At 33.0% G+C, this 17,736-nt stretch overlaps 1 protein-coding gene across 3 annotated transcripts in view; it reads right to left on the reverse strand.

The window, feature by feature from the left end:
* The window catches only part of LOC143254249 (eukaryotic translation initiation factor 4 gamma 3-like), a 77,851-nt gene that overhangs the window by 56,127 nt on the left and 3,988 nt on the right, over positions 1–17,736 (reverse strand). For 2 of the 3 annotated variants that reach the window (XM_076509106.1, XM_076509104.1), the window contains exons 2-3: positions 4,385–4,582; positions 3,681–3,881 (exon numbers count right to left, since the gene is read on the reverse strand). In XM_076509106.1, the coding sequence (XP_076365221.1) occupies positions 3,681–3,881; positions 4,385–4,537 (354 nt within the window). In that variant the 5' untranslated portion in view covers positions 4,538–4,582. The remainder of the gene's footprint in view (positions 1–3,680; positions 3,882–4,384; positions 4,583–17,736) is intronic. The other variant, XM_076509105.1, reaches the window with a different exon arrangement.

The raw sequence follows: 17,736 nt of genomic DNA on the forward strand, positions 1-17,736 counted from the left end.
ATTAACTGTTGAAAGACGGAAAGTCTCTCACAAAATACTCGTGTGATTCAAGATCAACTGAAAAGGAAGTCCACACAAAGATGCACAGTGTGGAAGAATGGAAATCCCACTGACCTAATGGTGAGGGATGGCTATAGACATAAATGCTCTCTGACCTGTGACACCCAGCCTTCCAAGATAGGGATGGAGGGATATTGGAAAGTATAGAGATGATGAGAGGAGCAGATAGATAAACTATTATGCTTTTGAGGATGTATAATGTGTGCAGATAATGCTGCTTCCAAGATGCCATATAGCTTAAAATTCCAAAGATTAAGAATCTCTACCACAACATCAGGAAGGAAGGGTATCACTGAGGAAGGTAACTCTGGAAAGCAAGACATCTCAACCTAGAAAATCTCAGAAACATCATCAACAACAAATAAAAGAGTTAAGTGGGATCTGCAAAATATTTCAGAAACTTAGGCCAAAGTGGAGAACAGATTGGTGCAATCTTTCCCAAGGGAACCGGTTGGGGTTGCAATATAGATCCTCTGATGCAAGGTGGAATACAAAGTAAAGAAGTTGAGCAAAAGAAAAGTAAATAAAAATGACTAGAAGGACGAAACCCCAAACTGGAAGAAAAGATCCAAAGGAATGAAGAACAATCATGACCAAATGTCCTCTAAGAAGATTCTTGAACCCTATTGAACCCTAGGTGGTTAAGGCACTTGGGATTCAGTACAAAGTCCATATAAAAAATGAAGTATCAGCATGAACACAACAAATGTTAGGGGAGGGGGGAGGGGGAGTTAGAAGGATACTAATGCAATGAAGTAGCCGAAGGTTCAGCAAGAAACAATTGAAGAAAACCAAAATGCTGCATCCCTGTAGAAACAATTTAGTAAAAGGATGAAAACAGGGTTCCCTGTACTTGTCAAGAAGAGAAAACCCAGAAGTAAAATCAGGGATTGAAGGTTGTAGGAACAGCAGATGAATGTCACAAGATGAGGCATGTTCTGCTGAAGAAACGGGAGTAATTGGTTAGACATTCTGGATACACGATTAAAATGGTGCACACTGTTTTCAAGAGTTCTTCCAATGACAACTGTAAACAATAACAGACAACACCTGTTCTGGAATATCAGGACTTCAGGAGACATCAAAAATGTGGACATCTGAATTCATATTCAATAAGAATATTATGTATATTCAAATATACATAACTATTTTTTAAAGTTGTTCTGGTATGTTGGCCTCAGCTATTATTGTTATGATGAAACTGGATATAAATTACTGAAACTCACACACCAAACTAATGATGAAGAACTGTAATATTAAAGAAACCACAGAATACACTCTAGAAGATGTCAAAATTTTGTAATTTGATGAAAAAAAGAAATCAACTCAAAAAAGAAAATAAAGATAACAAAGACTATAAATTATAACCAAACATCTTAAAACCATGAACAAAAAAGCTGGCAATTCCTAAGGAAGAAAAATGTCTTAAGCCAAGCAGTATTGAGAAAAGAAATACGCTTGTGGTAAAACACGATGCGTTTAATGGAACTTGTGCACATGTACGATGTGTCAGCCTCCTACTGGTGGCAAGCTAGTCTAGTGATGTCCAACAGGATGTCATAATCAAAATTGTGGAGAACATGTTAACATATTTGTCACATAACAACACACACACAAAGATTTCATAGATACAGATGTGCAGTAAAATACAAGATGTTTTCAATTACTTAGTGATAGAATTAATTATATTTAAAAAATAAGTGGTTGAAGTAAAACACCAATTTATAATAGGTCAACAGCTATTTTGCCATCAGGCAAGTGATGATCATGTTGGATACTGACTGTAACCTAATACTCACTGCATCAGTACACATTAATGTATGTGGGGGTGGAAGTTTTATTCAAGACTAAGCATATTTGTAAAATATCTTTTTGCCAATGCCATAGGGAAATAGCTCTCAGTTCTGAATAACTAACTAACATTTATGAAAAAAAAACAAATCAATAAGAACCACCAAGGTCAAACCATGACATGTAAAAGGTTTAATGGTTTAACAACTACTTTAGTTATTTTACTGCAGAAATATAAAAATGTTTTCCCTATGAAACACTGCCATACAAGTTTAGAATTTTTGACACACCATAAACAAAAATTTATCTTTGATTTTCAAAGTTTATTTACAATATTTGTTTAAAAAGTGCCTAAGTAGAAATTAATAACATGGGAATAGTAGAATGCTCAGTAATGCTAAATAAGTTAAAACTTAATAAATCATATGGAGATTAAACAAGTTTATATGGTGTATTTGGTAAAAAGCTAAAACTTTGACCAGTTACTACTTGTTGCTCACTATAAATACTTGATAATTCTTTGATGCTAAAAACTTCTGAAGCTTAAAATGATAATAAATGTGCCACCGCTTAAGGACCAACTGAAAAATAAATAGATAAGAAATAACAGTATACAGTTAATCCAATATTTAATAATTAAATACTTCGAGTGATTAACAACAAATAAAAGAACAGGGCCCAAAAATTGGTCAGAAAGCTACCACCACATTCAAATTAGAAGAAAATGCATTAATATGGTTTATAATATTTTCCTAAACTGGGTGGTTAGTAAATGAGAAAAAAAACACTCAAATCTACAGGGACATTTTTTTTCCCCCGCTTATGACCGTAATCCTAACTAGTTTGTGGTTACCTGGTACTTTTGTAAGCTAATAATTCTTATAGATGAGTTGTTGGCATGGGCATATTTTGTGATAGGGATCATATGACCTCCCAACCTCCAAAGTGAGAGTTGAGCATTCAAACCATCAGGTCATGCCAGACCCTTATCTTCAAGTAAGATAACAACATTTGGTATTAACACGAGCTTTACCTCTTTATTCAGCTGTCAATACTTACAGAAACAGTTGGTACTGAACATTTGGTATCAACACGAGCTTTACCTCTTTATTCAGCTGTCAATACTTACAGAAACAGTTGGTACTGAACATTTGGTATTAACACGAGCTTTACCTCTTTATTCAGCTGTCAATACTTACAGAAACAGTTGGTACTGAACATTTGGTATTAACACGAGCTTTACCTCTTTATTCAGCTGTCAATACTTACAGAAACAGTTGGTACTGAACATCTGGTATTAACACAAGCTTTACCTCTTTATTCAGCTGTCAATACTTACAGAAACAGTTGGTACTGAACATTTGGTATTAACACGAGCTTTACCTCTTTATTCAGCTGTCAATACTTACAGAAACAGTTGGTACTGAACATTTGGTATTAACACGAGCTTTACCTCTTTATTCAGCTGTCAATACTTACAGAAACAGTTGGTACTGAACATCTGGTATTAACACGAGCTTTACCTCTTTATTCAGCTGTCAATACTTACAGAAACAGTTGGTACTGAACATCTGGTATTAACACGAGCTTTACCTCTTTATTCAGCTGTCAATACTTACAGAAACAGTTGGTACTGAACATCTGGTATTAACACGAGCTTTACCTCTTTATTCAGCTGTCAATACTTACAGAAACAGTTGGTACTGAACATCTGGTATTAACACGAGCTTTACCTCTTTATTCAGCTGTCAATACTTACAGAAACAGTTGGTACTGAACATTTGGTATTAACACGAGCTTTACCTCTTTATTCAGCTGTCAATACTTACAGAAACAGTTGGTACTGAACCTGGTATCAGCACTGGCTGTGGAGCCATGTGGGCTCCGAACGTACGATTTCCTGGGTATATAACACCCATCTGTGTCTGATACTGGGAGGCATGGTTCAGGGCAGATGGATTTGTATTCATTGAAGACAGGTTCGGTGGGTGCACGTTATGCATACTTTGTGCCGATGGTGGGTAGAATGACTGTAAGAAAGTAAAGGATGTTTTTGTTCATTTTAAATTATCCAAATGCTGTCTTAATTTGGATTCACTTTTGTAGAAATCACATGAAATACTTAAAAATAATTTTGAATCTTATGTCAGGTATTAAGGAACCACCTATACACATTTTCTTTTAAGTCACAAACACATTGCCCATTATAGCTCCACAATTAAAGTTTTCATTTTACAAGCTTTGTCCAAACAGTAAAAATACGAGCACATGTGTAGGATAAATTTATATTATTCTTACAAGGACTCACTCAACTTTGTAATTGAATGGTCAAATATGATAACATTAAAAAAATTAAAATGTCATATACTAATCAGAATCCTACAGTATTGAACTCATAAGTTTAAAGGAAGCCTCTATTTTTACTGTAGTCTGTAGTTCGTACTTACTACACGTTTTAAGGACAAATGCATGTGATAAACATGTGCATGTTGTATGATATTCAAAGAATTGTATTTTTGTTTTGTCAACTTGCCGTGATTGCAGTCTGAGGTCCAGAAAGCTGTTGGTGAGGTCCAGTCCCAGCTCCGCTAACAGTTGGTTTTGGCATGATCATTTGAGGTTGTTGGGAGTGCTGTAGCCCTGCCATTGACACACTTTGCTGGGGCAGGGGACCAGGTTTACTCATGTCATGAGCACTTGAAAACGATGATGACGTTTATCTGGGAAAAAACTGTTAAAGTTCACAAGGCTGAATCGAGAAAGAAAAGTACTAACAATTCACAACAGGTTAGACATGAACATAAATAGTGTTACAATTCTTTCTGCTGCAGTAACGCTACAATTTACACACACACATCCAGCAAATGTCTAATCAGAAAAACAAGTTAAAATTGTTTTCTATGAAATTTTTTTTAGGATAAACAAAGGTGTTGTTTTATTCACATACAAAATTCTTCAAATTATGTTTCAGAAACTGATTATTAACATAATCAGTAACACACAACTGTTGTATGTTACATGTAATATTGTTTAAAGAAATATACAGACATGGGGTCAAACTCATGGAAACAGTTTGTGATGTCAATACTTATTAGGACATATACACATTTTATTATTATTATACTACAACATAAAGTAAAATCTTTATTGTTGGAATCTGAAATACCTGCACAGTGCCAGACATGTGAAAATTCCAATTATAAAACAGCTTCCCTCAATATTTTACAGGAAAAAATTTGATACCTTATTAATGCTCTAAAGTACAATATTTCTACATCTATAACAATAACAGTCTTATTAAACAAAACTCAATGTTGTAAAAAAAACCTTAAACTGTGGAAAAAAAGAAAAAATTACAAGTACAACATTTCAAATGTGAATCACAGTACAGATGGTTAACAATTAACGCTTGTCAACAAGAAAAACTATAAAGCAACAGCAGTGCCAATAAGCTGCAACGAGCATTTATACTTGAAGAGAATGAAGTTTCAAGTTACAAGAGTTTCCAGGTGTGAAGTTGTCCGATATCAAAGCTTTTATTGTATACAAGGTTATTAATAGCAGCCTTCCAGAAATAAAACTCAAATCCTCAAAATAAAACAATTTATGACCAAGTTTAGTTATATATAGATAAATTAAAACCATGGTAATAATAATACCATTATTATTATAATAATGTTATAATACAGAAGAATTATTCTGTATTCTTTATACAGATTAAGTCACAATCTGTATAAATCACTATAATAATATAGTGGCTTATATTATTCGTTAATAATAATAAATTTTAATAAAATTATTATTATTATTTATAATAAATTATAAATATTTATTTATAAATATAAATTCTATTTATATATATAAATACTGTATATATTTACAGTATATAAATACTGACAAGTATTTGTCAGTGCATGACAAATTTTCAAGCAACATTTTACTTCAAATATGCTACTCACCACTGTTTAAGTCATGCTATCTAATTACTTTACTCAAACTATGTTGAAATTTAAAACTTTATAAAAAGACACAGGAACTACATGAGCTTTTATACAGATTAAAATTCATATAAACAGTTGAATTAAAAACATCAACTGTTTGAATCATACGTTTAATACTCTAGCTTTTAAGTTGAGGATTTGAAAAGCCATTTTGTTTTTGGTAAAATACCGTTTCTCTTTTCAAGTATTTTCTATTAACACAAAAAAACCTGTACTTTATATCTTGGCAGCCTACCTTCACCTAAGTGACTTAATAAAGCACACAGAGAAAACTGTGTCAGTATCATCAGTTAAGTGGTAGTTGATGGACGTGCAAGGTTGCCAAGTGTTTCAGGTAAGATAAAAACCTGTATGTGTTTAAACAACAGTATTCAGTACAAACAAGTGGAAAAAAACTTGTTCATTCTCATTATTACAAAATGTTAAAACTTTAAACAAACTTGAAAAAGGTACATCAATGTTTGAGACTTAATAAAACAGATGCTTAAGATCTACAATAATTTGATGTTTCTTATGGGCACTATACTTCTTCACTGATATAATGTGGTTCTTAAGAAAATTGAAAAATTACCTTATAATTCCATACCATAAAAGAACTACAAAAGATCCAATTTTCTTAATTTAAACAAGGATATTCTAAACACTTCAAACTAGCAAACAGTTGAAATAAGAATATTTAGATATTTAGAGAGACAACCCAAAGAGTAACAGAACAACAAATCATTATACAAGATTGTCAAAATTTAACCATGTTAGTGGAATATCAAACTTTAAGGTTCCTGGACTACAGAACTAATAAAGACACCATGAATTTAACAAACCAACTTATACTTTTTGGACATTAAAATTAACATACCATGCAAAAAAAAAAAAACAAAGAGAGAGAAACTATTATAATTATTTTTCCATACCCTGTGTTTATAATTAATGAAATTAAGTTAACTGTCTATTTTAAATTCCCTTTTTTAAAATACAGAAATGTCATCTGATGATACACTTATTGGTTGTTCAATTATAGAGGTATCTTGGCTTTATTCAGCCAGTTACACCTTGTTTTCAATGTATATATAAAAGTGTCTTTGTAACTACTACAATACTAAATGTAAATTAATTCATTTGTTAGTCATCATTGAATAATTCTATCTTAACTACGACATACAAGTTTTAAGAAATTTTCTAAAACTGTGTACCTTTGGTAGCTTGTTCTAGGTAGTTCACCAATACTCAGTTGCAACAATGTCGACCAGAAGTATTAACCACCAATCTAACCTTACAGTAACAGTATGAACTTATAAACACTCAACTATTTCTCATTTTGAAAAGTATTAATAGTTCTTTTTGGGCTTATAAATGTGACTTAAGCAACATGTTTGTAAATATTTGTAGTTTAATCTAGCTTTTCTTCTTATCTTTCAAAAACAAACTTGATTAAGATACAGGCTACCTGTTCAATATTAGATAAAACTATGAACAAATATTACCAAATTCTAAAAAGATAACTTATTTTCCAATTTAAGTTTAATTTTTTTTAAATATCTTCTGTTGTTCATTAACACTGTCACTCATTAAAACTTTAATTCTACCGCTATGTTTTTTTTTAAAGTCAATATTAGAAACAACCTTGAATTTAAGCATATAAAATACATATACATAAAATGTTAAACCTTTTTGTTTTATATTTCTTAGAGTATCGTTAATGTTGTAGATCCATTTACTCATTTTTCATGTTGTTTAACTGTTTTGTCTAGATTTTAATAAATACTTAAGTACTGACATTCACTAAGTTCATTAATAATCAGATCATTTAGGTTTAACACGTTTTCAAATTATTTCTATTTATATTTAGGAGTTATTTACAATAGCTTCCATTTTTTTTATTAAAAAAAAAAAAAAAGACTACAAAACATTGTATAAAACAAAATGTTTCTGTGACACTTAATTTTTCCAAGATAAACTCTTAAAAATCCGTTAAACTAGTATCTTAAGCACTTTTTTTTTCATCCCAAAAGTATAGAACGTTTTCGGTTGATCTATCAATATCGTCTAATGCTTACAAGTTTTTAAGTATACATAACAAACCAATTTATAACACCAACCAAAAACTATCAAATTACTAAAGTAATTGATAACTATACCAAAAACAGAGGGGGGGAGAACAACAGAATAAATTTCGTTAATAACAAATTCTGGATCCTGTATCAAATATCACAACATACACGTGATATAGACTGAAATAACAAAATAACATAAACCCTCTCACGATCAGATTTGACCTAAAAAAAATCATACCAAACAATCGTAACTAACTTTATAAACTATCCCAATTTCGCGCTCTTTTCAAACAGATATTTCTTAGTAAAACAACAAAAGTATGACACCCAACTTCGCAAATTACCAACCAAAACGTTAATTTTCTGTGGCGAAGAGAGACAAGAGCACGTGACACGTAAACACCACTGACTGCTAGTGGAATCCACTTCCGGTTTTCCTACACAACAAGAGGCTAGTGACGTAGAACACAATCATTCACGTGAATTACTTACATAATACAACGTAGCATCGCAAGTAGGTATCTTGGGCGTTACGAGATACGACAGATAAAACATTCGAAGTGACCAGAACTTTCAATTACTAACAGTACCTACCAAATAAATAAATTTAAGTACCTTTACTTTCTAATAAGTCCAATAAACTGGATAAAGCTAAATAAAGTTTTGTTGAATACTTTTGAAGTGACACGCTTAAGGGAAAGCAATTAATAAACACCATTCACCGTAACTCTTGGACTATTATTGTTACATTGAACAATGAGATTTGCCTTGTCTGTCAGAACCACTGTCCCAGAATGACAAGCGGTAACAGGATATGAAATTTGCAGTCTGAGATTCATAATAGACCAGGGTAACACAACTCGCCCGCAGTCGGGCCTCAAGGTGTGTGTGTTTACTTAGAGCACAGCCACATCGGGACATCTGCTGAGTCCACCGAAGGGAAACGAACCCAGGGCCTCAAGGATTATCAGAAATAATTACCTCAAGTCGGATTTTTTTTCGTAATAATGATAAAGTTAGCTTTGTTGTAATTAATTAATTTCTTAATTTAAATTATGTAACAACGTGGGATGCGCATAAAAGTAAAATACACAAAACTTTCGATTAGAAAATCTCAAATTTATAGTTGCTGTGTAGCACATGTTGAATTGTGTATTTTTATAATTCAAGTCTTTGTCTTGACTTTTATATGAAGTACTTAAGATAAACTACTACCAACTTGCTTAACTGGCTTTATATGCAGGTGTGTTTGTGGGTTGTTTTTTTTTTACTGCTCTCTTCCGATCGAACATTTGAATTATTTTTGAACAAAATTATTTAAATTTCTTCCAGACAATTTATCGTTCATGACAGTCTGAAACTACCATAAGCCCACAGTAATAAACCAACAAAGATCTACAAGGTGTAACACGATCGACACGCACGTTAGTATTGATGCTTTTATAAATAGCATCGACCGTTGAACGCACGTGACAACCAGTGATGGTATTTTCAACCTGACTGGTACAACACGAGCTCATAGGCTATACGGTCAGGTTTAGAGTCCTCTTGGGTTCGTGATGACGAGAAAACCCACTTGTAGAGAAAAATACAAGTGACGATGACCAAAGAAGGTCGAAACGTTGTTCGATCCTCCACAGGGAGCTTTCTCTACCCATACCAGCTGTTTTTACATATATATTTTCCTCTTGGGTTTGCTTGCAGTCGTCTCTAACTTTGACCTATTGACCAGAAGAGTGACAGCCAATCAGAACTTTCAACTCACTGACAGGATGGACCATAACTTTTAAAAAGCACGTACAACTGAAAGGGGCAGCAGTCAGCGAGATCGATGCACGAACTTTAGATATTCTACAACTGTCACGAGTCAATAGTCTCTTTAAAAAAAAATGTTATAAAACTCCAAGGCCACCCTTTACATGTTACCACTTCACAACCGAGAGCATCACGTTACTGTAAACATGTCCATTGTGGTTCTCACACACACACTTTCTTACTCATAACTGATGTAAAACATCAGTCTTCAGGGATTTTTTTTATTTTTTGCTAAACAAAGTTGAAAACGTGGTGAATGTGAACATTAAGCGTTTCAGGTTCACTTCATTTTTATTTTTTAGAATAAAGGTGTTTGTGGCAGACCAACTAATTTTACTGCTTCTGGCTTTTTTTTTATGGTAAGATTTTCTTTTTAAACGTGTGGTTACTTATTTTAAACTACATGTAACAAATTCTACAAATCATAAGAACTGACATTAATATATACAGTTGGAATCTTGGTTAAATTAAAATATACTTTCCTACTAAGGATGCAGGAAGCACAAAGACTGACAAATACAGTTTATAACAGAGAAGTTAAGGTACCATGAGTCTGCTTTCTAAATACATCAATTCCAGATGTACGTAAAAAGAAAATTATGTTAGAAATGAAAAAAAACATTTTAAAAATTCTGCAATTAACTTCATTTGATATTCTAACCTATCCAATTTTGTTCAGAAAACTTTTACTTAACCCTACTGAAAGAAACTAAAAAGCAAACTAGTTGTCACTTCCCAAAACGATTGTTGGTTGGTTTTCACAGGTTACTTACTAATTGTACAAAAAAAAACAAAAAAAAACTCAAATTAGCAGTTTGTATTTATATTGTTCAGTACCAAGTGTCATTTTGCAATTACCAAAACACAGAGTGCAAAGAAATGACCCAAAACTGGGTGAACCACCCACTCTCATTGTGAATTATATTATATATTCCACTAGCAATTAAGAGAATTAATGACAAAATAACACAATTTTGTTTCTTGAATATAAAATGGATAGCTGTATAAAAAAATGCCACAAGTTACCTAATCAAAAGTTTGTTTTAACATCTACCAAGGACACCTCAAGATAAGCACTTTCTAGCCATGTGTTCTTAAGAGAGTTTGAAGTTGACCATTTTCGTGCCAAACGACAATGTAAAACTACAGAGGATGCACTAAAACAATTTATCTAAGACTGTACTTCTTATTGTTTCACACTCTTCATGTGTTTTATTCATTACCAGCACAATATTCATAGTTTTTAACTATCATTCTTGAGTGACTCTTATATTATTAGAGTCCCTGTAACCAACATTGTTGTAAATTCAAAAGCAAAGCGGTGCATAGTAGCATAAAAACAAGAAAAACGTCACAAAAATGTTTGAAAAAAATGTTTTCTACCAGCTTTACAAGCAGGTCACAACAGATGTACGATACCTTTTTTTCTTTTTTTATCAATTTCACTATTAGGACACAACAGTGATCCAATACTAGTATTGTACCAGCTTTACTTCTAGAACACAACAATGGTTTGAACCAGTTTCACTACCAGGACACAACGGTGTTCTGAAAATTTACAATTTTTTTAAACTATAAATGTATTTTCAATAATACTTACTTCCACTGACACTATAGCTATTTCTCCATCTCCAGGGTTTCTCATCTAAGGTTTGAAACTACTTGCTCCAGTATTTTATACTGCACTTAGATACCTTAGAAAATTCTAATTTGCAAAAGTCCTCCACTAACTTCAATGCACCCTTTACCTAGGCACTGTACATAAGTACCCTATTCAGATAATATAATCACTCTTTCAAAACATAAGCCACCAGCTGTTAGTGGGAAGATAGGGTACAAGACTGTTAGAGGAAGTAAGTACAATTGGAAATACATTTTCAGTTTAGGAAAGTGTTAACCTTAAAAACATCTTTACCTCAGTTGACAATAAAGCTATAAAACCACATTGAGAAGGTGGAGATGCCAATGCAGGGATCATTCATATGATCTGCACAGAACAGGAGTGTTTCAAGGTAAAGACTGTACAAGAATGGAGGAGCCACACTAAAACAGGGATGATCTTCACCTCAAACTTAGTTACTACATCAAAGGTGGCATAGAATACGAGTAATCAACAGTATAGGCCGGTCTCAATTTCGGGTCAGAATCACAACAAGAAAGTCACAACACCTAGTTGGTCAAACTTTCTACTCCACCTGGAGAAGTCCAAAAGACAATCCACCAAGCTTGGAATGATGGGACCATTTGATGTACAGAACCAAACAAACAGAAGTCATCTATCCAATTTGGAATTATAAACATTCATCCTTATTCCCCAACCAAGTACACCAGGAATATTTCACTTGTTCATGGAATTATGGAGAGAATGTGGAAATTGTGCTCAATCAAGAACCTAGGATAGGAACATTTCTATTGATGAAGAGATAGTGGACCTCTTTCTATGAATAATATACAAAACTAACATTGATCAAAGAGAAGGGCCATACATCCCCAACCAAACAGCTTTGTTTTAAATCTGATCCAGAAATACAACTGCACTCCTGCAAAGGCTGGAGTAACTCCTACAGACATCTGGAAAAATCATCCAAGGACCATAATAGGAGAGCTCCAACTTCACTCTTTTCTATAAAAGTGGAGGAACACTTAAGCACTCTGGAGGAAAAGCCTCTGTATGCCCCACCAGCAACTGAAAAGTCGGGGTTGTAAGGGCTCTCAAGCTCCACTAGTAGCATCATGGGGGGAATACACACTGGGGAGTCCCGAAAAACAACACTACTCTGGAAACTTTGCAATAGACAAACCAAGTATGCTACATTTTTAAAAGTAAACTTATCCCAGTTTATTGAACCTGAAGATCACCAGAGATGGAAAGGATCCTCTTTAGCTTTAGTCATGATAGTCCATAATAACAAAGTAATACCATCCAGCAGGCACCTATATGATCCTATGGATCACCTCATTCTGCCACAGCTTGTTACAACCTGCAATAATTATAGCAAAAGTGGTTGATAATGCAAATTTGAAAACCGAAAGCATACTCTACCTGGGCAATATGCACCACAAAGTAGGATCCAGTGAAAAGTAAAGGAATCCTGTAAATAAAAGATTACATGATTGAGGAAAATACTCACCTCTGGTTCAGGTCTAACAGATGTGGTCAAAATAGCTAAAGGGGATAGTTAAAAAAAACTCAGAAGAGGAAACAGCTAGACCATGTAAATAATAAGATAGGAAAATATTAGTTGTAGTTCACACACCAGCCTGTACAATGTCTTCCAGAAAGCAATTAAACCAGGAAGGTAATGACAGAAACACGATAAATCTGGTAAGATGTGATATGTTAAAGAATACTCTTCATTATAGGCTGTTTGAAATCAATTTATGAAGCCATCTTGTAAGGGTAATGGGAGATAAGTTATGGAAGACAAAGGATTCCAATGAATGAACAATCAGTTCCTAGTACCACAAAATGAGTTAGTATGAGCCACACAACACTTGAGGATTCTGACAAGATATAAAAAATAATCAGAATTGGAATGATCATAAAGGGGAAAAGGATCTTTCTCCTTCCCTGGGTGTCATAGTCTTGGGAAGAAAGGACCTGTTAGGGTAAAGCAGGAGAAACTTGGAATGATAAAACATCCGACATACATGGATTGCATACAATACTGAACGGCATTCACAAGCCAACAAAAAATTCCAATTTATGGGGAAGATGAAATGGAGAACATGAAGCTAAGGGCTCAAAAGAAGAAAAAGAACAAAGGATTTAAAACAACTATATTTGGTAATTGAAAAGGTTTTTGGTCTGAAGAAAACAAAAAGATTTTAGTAAACTTGATATAACTGAAGATCCAAAAATCTTCTGATGCTTGGAATACTTAAAATTAGTGGGCAATGATGCCTTATATAAAGCTACTATAAACGAAGCAAGACCCTTAAATATCCAAGTCATAAAATTGGATATGACAGACACTTTCAGATGGAGAGAGTTTAACCCTATCACCATATGTATCCTTCATTGTGCATGACACAAGGTTCTAGTATCTTACATTCATAATTCCATTAACCTTCTTTTTGTTAATGTTATAGCAATTAGAATATAATAATATACACATGAAGTCATTTTGGAAAGAAACAAAGGTTAATTTAGATTTATTTTACGCTTTGTGGTTATGAGGTTAGTCAAAATGATTCTGTTTTGAGATAGAGTGGAGAAAATAAAGTTTTCTGAAAGAAAACAACAACATTAGAAATGCATTTGAGAAGTTTTCATGGATTACATGAAAGAAATTTGAGATTTTTGATGTAAGGAAAGTAAAATGAAACTCTAAAATGAAAATTACTTTTCAAAAAGACTAATTTAAACAAATAATAAAAAACTGATAGAAAAATATTTATTTTATCAAAATTACTCCACCAAAAAATGTAATTTTTTGTATGTGAAAGACTTACTGACTGAGACTGAAAAAATTTCCTCAAGAGATAATATATTGAAAGTTGAAACCATTAAATCTGAAAAGACTTTAAACAAGTACAATGTCATCACATGGTTGGTCAAATCAGTTGAGCGTATAATGAAAGGGTTTAATTCCTTTTAATATACCATTGAATGATTAATATTAATTTATGTGATAAACAATCATGTTTTACATATGGAGAAATTAGTTACATACAGCAAAACCTTAGAAGTTAAACCCTTATGTCTGGCAAAAACTGCATAACTTCCAAGCATCAAAATTGAGTTTCCAAAATGTGGTTGGAGAATGTCTGATCAAGACTGTCAATGTGGAAGAGGCTGAGGTGGACATTCCTGTAGATATTGAAGAAGATGAAACCATATTTAAGCTAGTCAATATGGTGAAGTTAAAAGAACTCAATAAGGAGTAGAACAAACCATATGGTAAAACATGGTCTGGTCGGCCTCTATAGCTGAAACTTTAACTCAAGAATTTATTATTTTTGGTACTTTTTTTTAAAAGTAATTTAGAGATGTACACAGAAAGATAACTGTTGAAATGTCAAAGGTTTTCAAAGTCACAACATAAATAGTGAATAACCACAGTATTTCTATTGATAGAAACCTGCACAGAATGCTTTGTCAAAAAAAAGAAAAAATTGACTGTATCATCTAAAGTTGCTTATATTCAGTACCTAAACAGAAGGAACATTGAAGATGGTGGAGAATTTGCTTTGGTCATTTGAGTGGGGTATAAAAGACTGAAACAAGCAATTTAAATGCTTAGATTGGAGAGGAGTGAAAACCCTAGAGATTGAGAAACAGTTATATTGCCAGTGAAGATAAGTGTTTTGGAACCAATGTTCTACCAACTTTGCTATTAGGACAAAATAGTTGTCTGATACCAGTTTTCTACCAGCTTTACTACTTGAACACAACAGTGGTATGACAAGTTTTTTTGTTTTTCTTTCACCAGTTTTACCATCAGAAATCACATGTTGCGAGATCAGTGTTCTAGTTCTGCTACCAGAACACAACATATTCTGAATCCAACACTCTACAAGATTTATTCCCAGGATCTAAGTCCAAGGGATATAGGTTTGTACTCAAAACTTCACAATATGTTCTTAATCAATCCAACCATACACACCCCTAGTAACAAAACAGATAACATGAAAGACTTATTTCGTTAGATCTGAACAGGAGTTATTGATACAGTCGAAGTGTGTTGAAGATGAACTAGAGTTATTGATGCAGTTGAAATGTATTGAAGTTGAACTACACATGGAGTTATTGATAAAGTAACAGTGTGTTGAACTGTATGTAGAGTTACTGATAAAGTAACAGAGCAATGGAGTTGAACTGCAAGTGAAGTTACTGATAAATTAACAGTGCATTGGAGTTGAACTACATGTGGAGTTATTGATAAAGTAATAGTGTTGGAAGTGAACTGAATGAGGAGTTGAAATTAAGATATCATACAACACAGATTAATATGATACAAAGGAACAAGCAACACATGTCAGCAAGTAACAGTTTTAAGTCTTTAAATTTTTAAAATATCCAAAGCTACTACAACTTTTCCAGCATTGAGAATGAAACAACTAGATTTTGTACATGTTCATTTGTAGGAGGGTAACATTAATTACAGTACACCTATTAGCACAGAACCAAGAGGTTGCTCTCAGAATTACAAGAAACTCACATCTGTATTGAACAAAAGCTGCAATTAAACAAGCTTGACAAGTCTGTGATGACGAGAAAACCCAATTGTAGAGAAATTATATATTTAAAAATGGCTGGTTTGGGTAGAGAAAGCACTAAGAGAGGAGCAAACAACGTTTCGACCTTCTTCAGTCATCGCCAGGTTCACAGAGAAAGAAAGAGGTAACTGACCAGTAGCTGACCACATGTTTGGAGGCAGTTGTGTAATTGAGTGTAGAAATGTTGAGGGCATGCTTAGATGTTTGATTATATTTATTAATATAGGTATAAAGGTATTCCTTTGTATTCATTTATTTTGGGTTTGAGCTGTTGTATAAGTGAGGCTTCTTTAATTTTGGGTTTGTTTATGTTTGTTTCTATATTTAGTATTTGGGTGTTTTCTATGGTTATGTTGTGTTTATTTGATTTGCAGTGTTTGAAAACATGTGAAGGTGACTTTTTGTGTTCTTTGAATCTGGTTTCCATTTTTCTACTTGTTTCTCCAATATAGAAGTCGTGGCAGTTATCACATTGTATTTTATAAATAATGTTGGTGTTGTGTTTGTCAGTGTTGTTTTTACATTGTATAGACCTCAGTTTTGTGCCTGGTTTTTGAATAAATTTGGTATTAACTGGAATGTCATATTTTGTTACTAATTTTTGCCAAATGTTGGTTATTTTTCTGCTGATGTCAGGAATATATGGTATACAGCAGTATATGGTTTAAATCATGGGATATATTTACTTTTGTTGGTTGATTTTGCTTTTTGTCTAGGTGTGTACATATAATGTTTCCTACGAGTTGTGAAGGAAACTTCTTGATGTTGATGAAGTATTGTTTTATTTTGTCTAATTTGTCATTAATTATCTAATTTATATGGTGAGCATAGTTTTATGGCTGTGTTTATTTTATTTCTTAGTATGTTGAGTTTTTGTTTCATGTGCTAAGTCCCAAGGAATGGGCAATTTTTCAGTGGATTTCTGTTTTAAATTATGTATCGGTTCTTGTAATTTTGAGGTTAAGGAATGATATTTGATTGCTTTCTTCTTGTTCACATATGAAGTTGATGTTGGGATGTGTAGCATTAATGTGATTGAAAAAATTAAGTGTGTGTTCTGTAGATGTGAATCCTACAACTGTGTTATCTACATATCTGTACCAGTATAGTAGTGGATGTAATGCTGTGTTAATTGCTTGTGTTTCAACTTGTGTCATAAAAATATTGGCTAGAACTGGTGATACTGGATTGCCCATGCTTAGGCCGTTTGTTTGTATACAGTTGTGATCGTTGAACATGAAGTTTGTCTTCATTATGGTGAATTCTATGAGGGTTACTAATTAGTTGCTGGGAATGTCTATTGATAGGTTAGGGATTCAGATATAGAGTTTTAAGGCAATCTTGGCAAAAAGTAGTAACAAAATATGATATTTCAGTTTATACCAAATTTATTCAAAACCCAGGCACAAAACTAAGGTCTGTACTGTGTAAACACTACACTGACAAACACAACACCAACATTAATTATAAAACACAATGTAATAACTGCCATGGCTTCAACATTGGAGAAATAAGTAGAAAATGGAAATCAGGTTCAAAGAACATAAAAAGTCACCTTCACACATTTTCAAACACAACATAACCATAGAAAACACCCAAATACTAAATAAAGAAACAAACATAAACAAATGCAAAATTAAAGAAGCCATATTTATACAACAGCTCAAGCCCAAAATAAACCAATACAAAGGAACACCTTTATACCTATATTAATAAATATAATAAAACATCTCAGCATGCCCTCTACATTCCTACACTCAATTACACAAACTCCTTCAAACATGTGGTCAGCTACT

Source organism: Tachypleus tridentatus, chromosome 6 (genome assembly GCF_004210375.1).
Source record: "Tachypleus tridentatus isolate NWPU-2018 chromosome 6, ASM421037v1, whole genome shotgun sequence".
NCBI classification, from domain to species: domain Eukaryota; kingdom Metazoa; phylum Arthropoda; class Merostomata; order Xiphosura; family Limulidae; genus Tachypleus; species Tachypleus tridentatus.